At 48.1% G+C, this 12,658-nt stretch overlaps 1 protein-coding gene across 1 annotated transcript; it reads left to right on the plus strand.

The window, feature by feature from the left end:
* The first annotated feature begins 6,980 nt into the window (after positions 1-6,980).
* Positions 6,981-11,811, plus strand: LOC122391409 (apolipoprotein D-like). The gene is made up of 5 exons (XM_043385282.1): positions 6,981-7,523; positions 8,538-8,657; positions 8,864-9,074; positions 9,936-10,090; positions 11,396-11,811. The coding sequence occupies exons 2-5, from the start codon at positions 8,538-8,540 to the stop codon at positions 11,597-11,599; spliced, it is 690 nt and encodes a 229-aa protein (XP_043241217.1). The 5' UTR covers positions 6,981-7,523; the 3' UTR covers positions 11,600-11,811.
* The last annotated feature ends 847 nt before the right edge of the window (positions 11,812-12,658 follow it).

The following is a 12,658-nucleotide window of genomic DNA, read 5'->3' on the forward strand; positions in this document are numbered from 1 at the left end:
CAAACATTTATTTTCTGGCTAAAAGTACAATTGCGCTCGATTCCTAGTGAAACATATAATAGCCGCGTTTACATAGGGCTAGTTGCCAGATAGTGGAATTCCGATAGCGAGACATTTATTCCCCACTATTATATTATATACCTACATATCCGGAATTGGAGGATGTTCAGTAATTGAGGCGCTCGCTCATAAAATGCCGTGCGTTTCATGCACACTCCTCAAGCAAAAATATTTTTACTTTCCAATTTTCCACATTTTCTCAAGGCTTAGACCGTTACAGAGACCGTTTTAACCCTCGCCCTGGCAGGGGGGGGGGTCGATGCGACCCCCCCCCCCTAAGGCTTTTCGAAGATAGCGTAAAAACGGCGCTGCGCGCCGCCAAATTTGGCACAGCCTATGGGGCAACCTTTTTGCATATGACCTGAAAATTTCAGGTCCGGGTGACCTTGGGTCAGGTCACCAGGTCAGAAAAACCGGTACAAGGTCATGGTCAAATTTCAATTTTCTTTTTGCACCTGTCCAACTCACAGTTTTGGACTGATTTCCTTCAAACTTTCAGGATGTGCTAAGTTCACCGAGTTGTATAACATATAGTTCGGTTTTTTGAGGTCACTGACCTGAGGTCAGTTAGAGGTCATTACGTCGTAATGTTAAAGGGACCCTCCCACCTTAACATTAGTTTTGAGTTGAGATAGCCAAGTTTGCGGCCAGGCTCAGAAACCACCATTTATCCTGGTCGCAACCCCCGCAGCTTTATGGTGTTCAAGAAATTTCTTCCCTTTACTTGCAGGGTGGGACCAGCGTGGTCCCTATCTCTTAACCATTACGGGAATCTGATGACGTCATCAGGCTTTCGAACGTCCGTTAAATGTTTGACTAAAACGTTTTGTAGCACGCGGTGGTATATGCTGCTTTGCGCGCAACAAATGCCGCACTTTCAAATAAAGTCGCTAGGAACAGCGGAGATCCCAAAAAATAAACAAAAGTAAAAGTCTAATATCTTGAAAACCGGTTAATATTTTTCGATGAAATTTGGTAGATATTCGTTTTTGCTCTTTCTGAACCGAGCGACATCACTTTCATGCCAATTCATTAACTTTTTTGAAGGTGGGAAGGTCCCTGCCTATGGGAAAATGCTAACTTCGGAGAATACTGGAGATATCCGCTTCGTTCTATCACTTTTGTGCTTTGAAACCACAGTACTTAACAGCAGGTCACTTGGTGCTTCTTTGTTTGGTGTACTCATCCATGGGTCAGGTCAAATGAGGTCAACTGAGGTCAAATGACGTTTTTGCCAATAACTTGACACATAATGACGCTAGAGCTTAAAAAATGGTATCATTGTGTTCCTGGTGATCAGCCGAATCGAATGATATGCGATATGATGCAATGTGGTTAACTTGAACTTAATTTATTAATTTAAGTTTACTTAAAATTTAAGAAAAACTTTAAGTACACTTAAGCATGGTACAAAGTATACCATTCGACGCGCCTGGACGTGCTGAGTTCACCGGTGCTTTTCTTTTTGCTCTATCTTAATTAGATCAAAAGTTATAAGCGAAAAACTTTTGACCTGTTTTTAGCGAAATTTTTACATTTATACCCCCCAAAACCCCCCTAAATATTGACCTAGAGCAACCAAATTTGCACAGGGGCGAGAACTCCAGGGGGCCCACCTACCTACCAAATTTGGTGTTTCTAGGTGCCATAGGAGCCAATCGCGAGGGGGGGGTCGCATCGACCCCCCCCCCCCTGTCAGGCCGTGTTATGAAAAATGCCCTGCCAGGGCGAGGGTTAATTGACTTTGATGAAGTTGAACGCGAGAAATCACAACCAAATGCTACATTAGGTTGTAAAGAACTGAATTGCGTTTTCCCACACACGTGGCGTTTTCTCACCTACGTCTGCAGGAGAGACCGGACCCACTATGCCCCCCCCCCCCACCCCCACCATCGAAAGGTTCTTCATGACTCCCGGGGGCCCCCGGGGAACCTGGGGGGCCCTATACACTGTGGGGGGCCCCTTCGAAAGCAGGTGGCCCCCTCCTGGGCGAAATCCTGGGTACGTGCCTGGCCGATCGAGACAAAACCGGCAACCGCCACCAGTTGGACGGTTTGCCATATAATTTCATGAGTCGTTTTGAATATGTTGGCCTCAGGTGAGCTCGGTGACCTCAGGAGGTCTTATGCGCGTTTCCGCCTACTCTAAAACTTAGAAACTACTGGAACGATCGAGACTGATCACTGAAACCAAGACTGAAACGCTACCGGTCGAGTCGTCATATGAGATTTCACCGGACGTTTTGAGCATGGTGACCTCAGGTGACCTAAGTGACTTGGCAGGCCACCTGAGCGTTTTCGTCTATTATTGCAGCCACCCTAGCTCAAAAAACTATGAAACCAATCGAGACGAAAAATGAAAATACCACTATAGTCGATTCGCCGTATGCAATTTATTTATATTTTCAATGTGGTGACCTCAGATGACCTTGGTGACCTTTAGAGTTTAGCTTGATGATTTCGCATAAGGCAATCAGGTGACCTCCCAAAGTTCGCTGAGGTCACCTGAGGTCAACATATTCGAAATGCTTGATGAAATCGCCTATCTCAATTCGATAAGGTGCTATAGGTATATATATACTTTCGTAATTCGTCCCGATCGGTCCGGTGGTTTCTTAATTGTTATAACTGGAGTGCGGCATGGCTGTAAGGGCGGTGGTCGAGAAGGTAGTGTTATCCGTTGCTGAGTTACCTACAGGATTGCTGCAATTGATATAGTACCTATACGCAAAAAGTTAACCTCACAGGGTCATCCGAGTACACCTGAGGTCATCATATTCGGAGCGGCTGACAAAAGCATCAGCAGAACTTTGGTTCGAAAGGCACCGTTTTCGCTTCGATCGGTACGGCGGTTCCAACTTCCAGGTTCCTAATTTGAGGGATGACTGTGGATCGAATAGGTACCTCATGTTCCATCAATTCTATAATTCCATCAAAAAATGACGAAAACGATGAGATAAAAGAAAAATAAATAAAAACAACAAGACGGATGGAGAGGCCTGCATGCACCCGAGCTAGCTGCTCTTTTTGGAAGAGCGGAAAAGGAGCCGAACGGTAGGTAAGATGATCCGGATAATTCGCACGTGCGATTGGAGCTGACCCACATACGGCGGCTGATCAGTCACTGCACACGGTTCTTGACGTGCCGACAGATTATCCTGCTGAGAGACCAAAGCTGTTACGTCGGAGAGACGGCCCACGCGGTGACCTCAACCGCAGGCGACTGCACGGCCGGCGGCGTGTGCGGTCGCGTGGTATACTACACATGCATGAGAGAGCCCCGGCCAGCGATTCATCGCTGTCATTTGATCGGCCCGCTGTAGTCTGGGAGCCGCCCGACACCTGTCATCGGAAGTTGAACGGTGAACCCAGTTGTCACGTGTGACAATTACAAATACGTTCAGTTGTGTGATAATTCTCGGTAGACGGAATAGCATGAAGATCGAGGTTTTGCGTGTAGGTATTAATTCTTAGACTTCTAACGCATTCGTCTAACGTAAGTATAAGTTTATTGCCATTTGCCATTCATAACAAGACTTTTATGCAACATTTAAACCTCACCCATATTGGTGTTTTGCCAGCCGCGAACGTATACCTAAGGGGGAGGGGGTCCGTTGGAACCCCTCCGCATTGCCGTTTCGCCCCTGATTGAGCTAGAGCTTCGCGGAAAAAACGAGCGTGTTGCCCCTGACGAGAGAAAACCGATGATACCCAATTTTAACCCGCGCCCCGTAGGGGGGGGCCGAAACGGCCTCCCCCTGTCCTTTTCGGTCGATATCTCCTAAACGGCTGGAGATATCGCCACCAAACTTTCAGGACCCCTCCGGGCATCAATTTTACACATTGTGACCAATAATTTTTCCAGAGGCTGTGATAGGTTGGCCACAAATGACGTCAGAGTGACGTCATGTTCTGTCATTTTCGACCGAAAAAAGACCTTCGCGAGAAGACCTGTCAGGCCTACAGCTTTGAAGATACAGAAAAATGATCAAAACATAAAAGGTGTAGAATTGACAGGGCTACAAAACTGCTATCTCGGATTTTTGAAATTTTTGAGTTTTAATCCCCAAAAATCAAAAAAGCATTTTTTTGGATATATTAGCCAAAAAATCCAAAAAGTTTTTTGAGTTTCGGAAAAACCGCAATATATGTGATAATACCTACCGTCTTCTATCTACATACCAAATTTCAGATCGATACCTCGTTTTTTGGCCAAGTTATAGCGAAAAAACTGTTCAAAAATGATGACGTCAAATTTTCAAACTCAATTTTTGGCGATTCTAGAACTCGTAGAGCAAAACAAAGACCACCATTAGACTCCCCGTGACGAGCTGCATCGAATGGATACCCATTTTATGCAAAAATATCAACTTTGAAATTTGACCTAATTTGACCTGACCTTGACCTGAACTTCACCAAAACGTGACCTAGGCTGGCCCCAAAGGCTGCCTAACCCACATAATCGCATTTGTCATGTAAAATGGACCATGAAACATGTATCACACGACACATTCATATTGTGACCCCCGGTGACCTGACCTCGCTGTGACCTGACCTGGTATCAGTGACCTCAGATAGCAAAGTATGTGTTTGACGAACAATATACCATCGATGGTTTTCAATAAATTACCAATTTACTCGATTTCACAGCACATTTCTTGAATTGCCTGTGAACGGTGAAAACCTGACCTTTGACCTGACCTGTGACGTCATCGGTTTGACCTAGGTCAATGAAATTTGGTCACAAGGTAGTTTCCGGGTAGGGCTATCAAACGCCGTTTGAATTTTGAAAATCGGCCGGTAACTTTCCGAGATCTTAGGGGGGGGCCGAAACGGCCCCCCCTACGGGTGGTAGGGTCCGCCGGTAGCCCTACGGGGCGCGGGTTAAGGTCCTAGATCATCAGTTGACCTTCCAGGTCAGATCAATGACCCAAAAGTCGGGAAAATCGGGACCTGTTAAAACGTTGTAAAGTGTGGCTGCTATAATATATTTTCGGGGTGCTGATCACGAATATCATGTTAGTTTTGATCACAGATGTTTCCATGCATTTAGGCCAGGTCGGGTCAGGTCAGGTCAGGTAAGGTAAACCAGTAGGGGTCCTGCCGGGTATTCGTAGTAAGTGTCAACCGCCTCTGACAGCTTCGTAACATGTTACGAATGCACCACAACCACTTCTTAATTCAGCTGGATGCTAAATTCGATTTCAGCTCCAAAAACTAGCTTAAAAACATGTGGGTCATTCCACGTCAAATCGATCACGAATGTACCCGACCCCTTTCGATTTGGATGAAATTTGGTAGGCTCTTAGCACCTGTGAAAAACAATACATCCTACAAGTTTTAGTCCTTGATGACCTCTGAGGTCAGAGTTATGGGTCATGAAAGGTCAACGATTTTTGCCGACATTGCGGGATTTAAATGCCCATTGCTCTGTAAGTAAGAGTGCGGGGAAGCTGCGGCAAGCGCCATTAGAGAGGCAATGAATGTAGGTTTTATAGAAAACTGTATATATGTCGGTGACCTTTCAATGACCTTCGACCTGACTAGGTCAAACTGGGTATTTTCAAATTTGACCGTGTTCTGTACCTCAGATGTTTACGAATAATTAGCAGAAGATGTATCATACCCCGCGTTCGATGTCTCTCGGACGACAAAGATTCTACGCCGTCCGTCCAATCTCGTTCAAGGTCAGTGGGGGCTCGGCTGCGGCTATGGAACGTGATTGGCCGGACGACATAGAATCTTCGCCGTCCGAGAGACATCGAACGCAGGGATAGTATTGACAGTAAGTAAGGCAAAAAATATTTCTGGGGAAATTCTAACTTGTAAAGAAATAAATCATCATATCAAGCCAAACGCGATATACGAAATATGCCCTGAGGCTAGTTGACGAATCCCGGCTAATTTCCCGCCTCTCGTTGGCCCGATTGGGCTACAATTTGGTATGCACAATACACTGATACCCGACCCGAGGTTGATACTCGATTTTAAGGTCCTAGGTCAACCGGTGACCTCTGAGGTCAGGTCAAGTGTCCCAAGGCACGGTTCGGTTTTTGGCGAATAACTTCGCAAAAAACGGCCGCAGAGCCGCGATTTTGGCAGCATCGTGTTTGCCTTGCTCAGGCGCGTCGAATGATATACTTTTTGTTTGGGTGAGGTCAACAGCTTTGGGTGAGTGACCTGGGGACGCTGACCTGACCGTGAACACGATGCTGCCAATTGCCAAAATCGCGGCTCTGCGGCCGTTTTTTTTTGCGAAGCTATTCACCAAAAACCGAACCGTGCCTTGGGACACTTGACCTGACCTCAGAGGTCACCGGTTGACCTAGGACCTTAAAATCGGGTATCAACCTCGGGTCGGGTATCAGTGTATTGTGCATACCAAATTGTAACCCAATCGGGCCGACGAGAGGCGGAAAATTAGCCGGGATTCGTCAAATAGCCTCAGGGCATATTTCGTATATCGCGTTTGGCTTGATATGTATGATGATTTATTTCTTTACAAGTTAGAATTTCCCCAGAAATATTTTTTACCTTACTTACTGTCAATACTATGATACATCTTCTGCTAATTTTTCGTAAACATCTGAGGTACAGAACACGGTCAAATTTGAAAATACCCGGTTTGACCTAGTCAGGTCAAAGGTCATTGAAAGGTCACCGACATATATAAAATTTTCTATAAAACCTACATTCATTGCCTCTCTAATGGCGCTTGCCGCAGCTTCCCTGCACTCTTACTTACAGAGCAATGGGCATTTAAATCCCGCAATGTCGGCAAACATCGTTGACCTTTCATGACCCATAACTCTGACCTCAGAGGTCACCCAGGACTAAAACTTGCTGAATAGATTTCCTTCCATGGGCACCCCAAGCATACCAAATTTCATCGAAATCGAAAGGGGTAGGGGTCGAAAGTACCAAATCTGATCGATTTGACGTGGAATGACCCATGTATAACTCGAAAAAGTGAACAGAGGTCATCAAAGCTTTTACTCCCGTCTCGCGCTCTCAAATTGGCACTAAATTTCTCTGCGCTGGTCGTTTGAGAATCGTTGGCGATCTCCACCCCTTGTTCGCCTGTCGGCCCTCCTGCCGATATTTTACCGCCGCGCCCGCACGTATATCGGCCGTTTTCTGGGCATTCTGTTTGTCTGTGTGTCGGTCGTCGGTGCGTGAGTCTGTGTCGGGGTGAGTCAGCCGCCACGGTCGGCCGCCCTTTCCAGGTACCCGCCCCACCCCGCCCCGCCCCGGCCGGCCCGCTGCGGCAGCTCGGTGTGTGCGACATGCAGTTCGGCTCGGGCGACGCGCTGCCGACGCTCAGTCGTGCTCCGAACCCCGTCGCCGCCGGTCGTCGCACTGCCGGGCTGCTGCTGGGGCCCTCCTGCTGGTACAGAGACCGGACAGCGGCGGCGGCGGGTCGACTGGCCAACCGAGACATCGCATTTTAACTGCAACTACAAGGTGAGCGAGGTCTTGTGAATGTGCACCCTTTCCTTTGTGCACAGTTCACAAGGTTTGACGTAGCTACTAGCTATGGCAACACAATGCAGTACACCGTCACGCATATTTAATTGCGTGTTTATGGTCCGTTAAACGGCTCGATCAATAAGTGCGAGGCAATGCACCGTTTCTTTCCCGGACAGGCCTGGTAACTTTAATTCGGCGCTATTCGGCTGCATACGTAACACGGAATAGACGGTGTAGCCTTTTATCCCAAGGTATCATTAGACGCGTTTACATGGGGTTTGTTGCAAGCTTATATCTCCGTCCGTGATGTTGCAAAAGATGCCAATGATGCTGAACAATTTACAAAATGATCCCCTCTAAATATTTGAAGACCACTGCATCGAAATTATCGCCAAATTAACGAGCTAGAGCCTCGTCAAATATGCTATGTAAACCGGGTTAATGTCACCCCGGTCACCCCAATGTGTCAAAATTATATAACATTTTTTTCGGTTCATAACATTTTCAAGTATCATTTTACGCGTTTTATGTAATGCAGGACGGCATACTTTTGCAGCGAACGAAAGTCATTGGAATGCCGTTTAATTGTCCTGGGACACTAAAACACCGGCGCTACGATAGAGGTCACCGTGATGTCCACCGTATCACTGAGACCGTATCAGCGTGCCGCTATCCGTTCACAGCCCTATTTATCGGCCTCTGTGGGCTGTGGCGTCATTTCGACACGCTATACCGCGGGCTGCCAGCCGGAAATCAATCACACGGGCCAGTTTTTTACAGCGCAACATGGCTGACGTGGCGGGCAGGAACGACTTTTCCAGGAAAATAACCCAACTAACTAGACGTTGGCATAAACTCCACGAAGGTTTTCGAATGCTTGTTTCATTGTTAGCCGCGGGAATGTTGAAAACACAGAGAGTTGTTGCGAAAAGCGACCTCGCATACCGTTTCATTAGCTGTATCTAACAGTACGAACGCATTCCTATCATCAGTCCCCTGACTTTTCAGATGCTGCTGCCAACCCTCCTCCTCGGGTGTTTCCTGTTGGTGGCGGATGTAACCGGTCACAAATATTCGACCAGCAAATGTCCGAATCCCAATCCCGTGAAGGACTTCGACGAGTCTCAGGTAAGCGTGATCTAGGCAAAAAAGGAAATACTGTCAGAATACTTTAGTGGAAATGGAACAGAGACGGAATGCAATTTTATGTAAAAAGCATTCATATGAAAACGGTTTCTGCGGTCTTGTCAGTCTCGGGGACAGGACAGACCAGCAGCGATCACCAATTGTTCAACTTTTGACCGCGTGCGACCTGTCCGCCTCTCCTCTCTCAGATCCTGGGAAAGTGGCGCGTCGAGTACGCCGTGAAGACGACCAGCACGTGCTTCGACATGGACTTCCGCAAGGAGGGCAGCCAGCTCATGGTGTACGAGACCAAGGAGCCGGCGGCGCCCGAGAAGCTCAGCCTGGATGTCAAGTACGGCTCGGTGGGCACCCTGGCCTCCACGGCCCAGGCCGGCTACTACCAGGCCTCCTTCTCCACCAGTGAGTTCCGTACACAGACAGTTCTGAGCCCGGCAATTGTTTGTAGCTTCTCATGATCCTAAGCATTAATTTCTAAGAATTTCCAGCCTGAGTCAATAATAGTCGCTCGCTAGTTTACAAAATACTTGTAAGCTGTACATAAATGACTTTGCTTCCTTACCAAGACATATGTTTGCTAAAAATATTTTTATCGCCGTTTAAATTTGATGGATCCGTCCTTACGCTGACTGCGAGTGATATTCATTTCGCGGGCGTTCACTGGATGTTACGATTCTAACAAAATCACATCATAAATGAGGTGATTTTATGGTATATATGCGATTTACGACATCACCGACCACCTGCACTACCCGGCACCAGCTGCCTCAAACTGGGCTCACGCATCACGGTCGTCATCAGAGTCATGTCACGTCCTGTCCCTGTCCCGGCCACCGGGTGCGAATAATGTCGGCAGCCGTGGTCAGCGTCGTGCTAGGGCTTGCGGCACGGAATGTGTAGCTATGTATAAGGACAGATATAGTTTGACGACAAATATATGTCGTTTGACTATATGTATGTCCCGTGCTGGTGGTGTGCTGATGCTGACGAATACCATGGCGGTGCGGTCAAATGGTGAATATTGAACCGAGCAAAAATCACACCTATCTTAGTTGAACCGAGCTATGTCTTCGAAAGCAACCCTTAGATATCTGTTGTAGGGCACACTCACCCATTCTCAAAGCATTCCCCAAAAGGGGAAATCGAATAACGCCTCCTCTCCATCAGTGCAACTCCAAAGCACCCCTTTATCGCCACCTTCCCTGCATCTTGCCTCGGTCACGGTGCCTCCCATGACAGCCTGTCTACGCTCTCCGCTCTCAGGCGTGATTTCCGGCCGGTTCGTGGTGCTGGACACCGACTACAAGACCTACATGGTGGTGTTCCACTGCATGCAGATGTCCATCCTCGGCAGCAGGAGGGCCGTCTACGTCCTCTCCAGAGACGGCGCCAAGATCACCGACGAACGGCTCAAGCAGGTGCGTACCAATGCTGTTTTATTACCTTATTTATGCAGATTATTTTACTAATAAAGAAAACACGGGATCGCATGACTCAGTACGGATAGATCGTAGACCGGCTATGTTTGCCGCGGAAAACGTTAGTCATACGATATGTACCCTAGTAACTATGTAAGTAATCATAGGCGGATGCAAGGCGGATGCATGACGCATGTTAGGATGTACATAGAAGGACGACAAATAATAAGCCAGGCGATGACTAGATTGATAGTCAGCCGGAACCAACCCGACTTTTTCCGTCCCAGGGAGCGGTCGTCCAAAAGTCAAGTGGTAGGTAGTCAACGTTCTACTTACTTGACTTGTCTGCATTTATAAGTGTCCGCATTTCGACAAGACAAGTCTGTTCCTAATCGTATACATAAAGATACAACTGATTACCAGTTTTCGTCACATTTCCAACCGAACCTACCCACATCCGGTTGCCCGAAAGCCGCCCCCATTCACCGCCTCGCCCTCAAACCATTGGCTCCGGCGGTCGCCTGTCCTTGTCGCTCCGTCAGCCACGCGCGTCCCGGGTCAGAAGCCGAGTCGCTGCGGCGCTGCCGCAGCTCTCCGTGACCGGTGACGCATACATACATTACACGGCCTTACACGTCATCGTCTGGCCAGCCGGGCTCAATTGTACCGAACGGCTTCCTTGGTCCGCGAGCGGTGTCTGAGAACGGCACCTAACGCACCGCGCTGACGAGAGAATGCAGCCATGTTCCGTGTAGTCCCGCTCATGAATGGTATGCGAGCTGCAACAGGTCATCATTCAAGTGTTTGGTAGGTGCCAAGATGGGATGAATGGGCGAGCCCATGCGCTTTATCATATGGAATGTCGGATGGGTTGTTATCAGTCGGCAGTCAAATGGAATTAATACGTTCCTCGAAGTCGAGCGGCCCCTTTTGCCGCGTTCGTATAGCACTCAAACCATTCCAGAATAAACGGTCGACAAACGGGAGCAAAGTTTCTGAATAGAAGAAGCAACAAATGTTTTATGCTTTATCCGAACTTTTCCGATGAAGATACTTTGCGAAGTTTTTGTTTCTCTGTTGCCGATTCCATAGACAAATCATCGAAATAATCACGAACCTACATAGATTAAGCGAGTGCTGATCTGTGATCTTTGACTGCTAACCTGTATGACCTCTGACGACCTGTGACCTCTGACAACCTGTGACCTCTGACCTCTTGACTGTGGCCCCTAACTGCCGACCTGTAGCCTCTCACTGCTGACCTGTACGCCCTCTGACCGTCCCCCCGCGACCCTCCGCCGTCAGGTGCGCGCCCGGCTGCCCGAGCTGGACGTGGAGGCCGGCCTGCTGGCCAAGGTGTCCCACGAGCAGTGCACCACCGCCGAGCAGGCCGACGTCGACCTCACCGGATCCGTCAACGTCAAGGACGTGCTGAAGGCCGCCAAGAAGGTCGTCACCGTCGGCGGCGGCATCCTGGAGCTGGTTCAGGTGTTCGGTGCCCTCGGCTGAGCTGAGCTGAGGGCGCTACAGCTGGGCTGAGGGCGTCCCAGCTGGGCTGAGCGCGTCAAACGCTGGGCTGAGAGCGTCCCAGCTGGGCTTGGGGCGATACACGCTGAGCCGAGTGCTTCAGTCAGACTCGGGGGTGAGTGCGCCTGACTGTCGAGCGACCAGTGGTTGGTGCTCTGTGTGTTGTCTCCTTGCGAAGAGGATGGTGAAGCACGGGTGTTTTTTATGCATAGGTATCTGTTAACTCAATGCGTTCCAGAAGCGAAATTGAACGGGGGTGTATTATCGTTTCAAAATTAAAACAGAGTGGAGAGCAATATGATCGACTTTCAACCTGATCACGTTATGATTTATCAGTCCCTACTTTGTAGAAAAAAATATCTGTGAACAAAATACAAATCCCATTCCACTTTATTGAAAGGTAACGCTCATCAATCGTGATGAATGCTCCATATTTATGTGAATCGTAGCTTTATTGGGTCAACCTCCCAAAAATTGTATGTGTTTTAACATTGCTTTAAGCCACCAGTCGCTGCTTTAAGAACAAGTACAGTCTGTCTTAAAGGTACCGCGCAAAGTAACGGTGGATCCATCAAGCCTGACCGAGGGCTTAATTTGAGTCAGGGTATATTGAGTGAAGGGTAGGACGAACATTGGTAGGAATTTCTAGTATAACTACTAGAAAACCTACTATATGTGGTCGGGACTAGCTGAAAGTTAGTTCAAACTAGAATATGGTAGCGCTTTTGGTTGGCAGTCGTGACGCGCACGTGACATTCATTTCTTAAATTTCTTAAATAGCAGGTTTTAGGGGCCGATTAGTGGGCAGAAACATTCAATTAGCTATTAATAATTGATTATGCAAACATTCAAGAATATAAATCATTCAATTCTAGCCAAAATCACGCGGCGCTCCCAGGATTCGAACTCACGACCCTCGGATCCGTAGCCCGATACGCTGCCGACTGCGCTACCGCGGACCGTGCGCCGACGATCGGAGAGGCGGATCGCGGGTGCTGGCGTGCAGAGAAATCTTTACCCTGTACGCCGTAGAAGATCGGC

The sequence above is a fragment of the Amphibalanus amphitrite genome, unplaced genomic scaffold (genome assembly GCF_019059575.1).
Source record: "Amphibalanus amphitrite isolate SeventyFive unplaced genomic scaffold, NRLGWU_Aamphi_draft 000436F_arrow, whole genome shotgun sequence".
Lineage (NCBI taxonomy): Eukaryota > Metazoa > Arthropoda > Thecostraca > Balanomorpha > Balanidae > Amphibalanus > Amphibalanus amphitrite.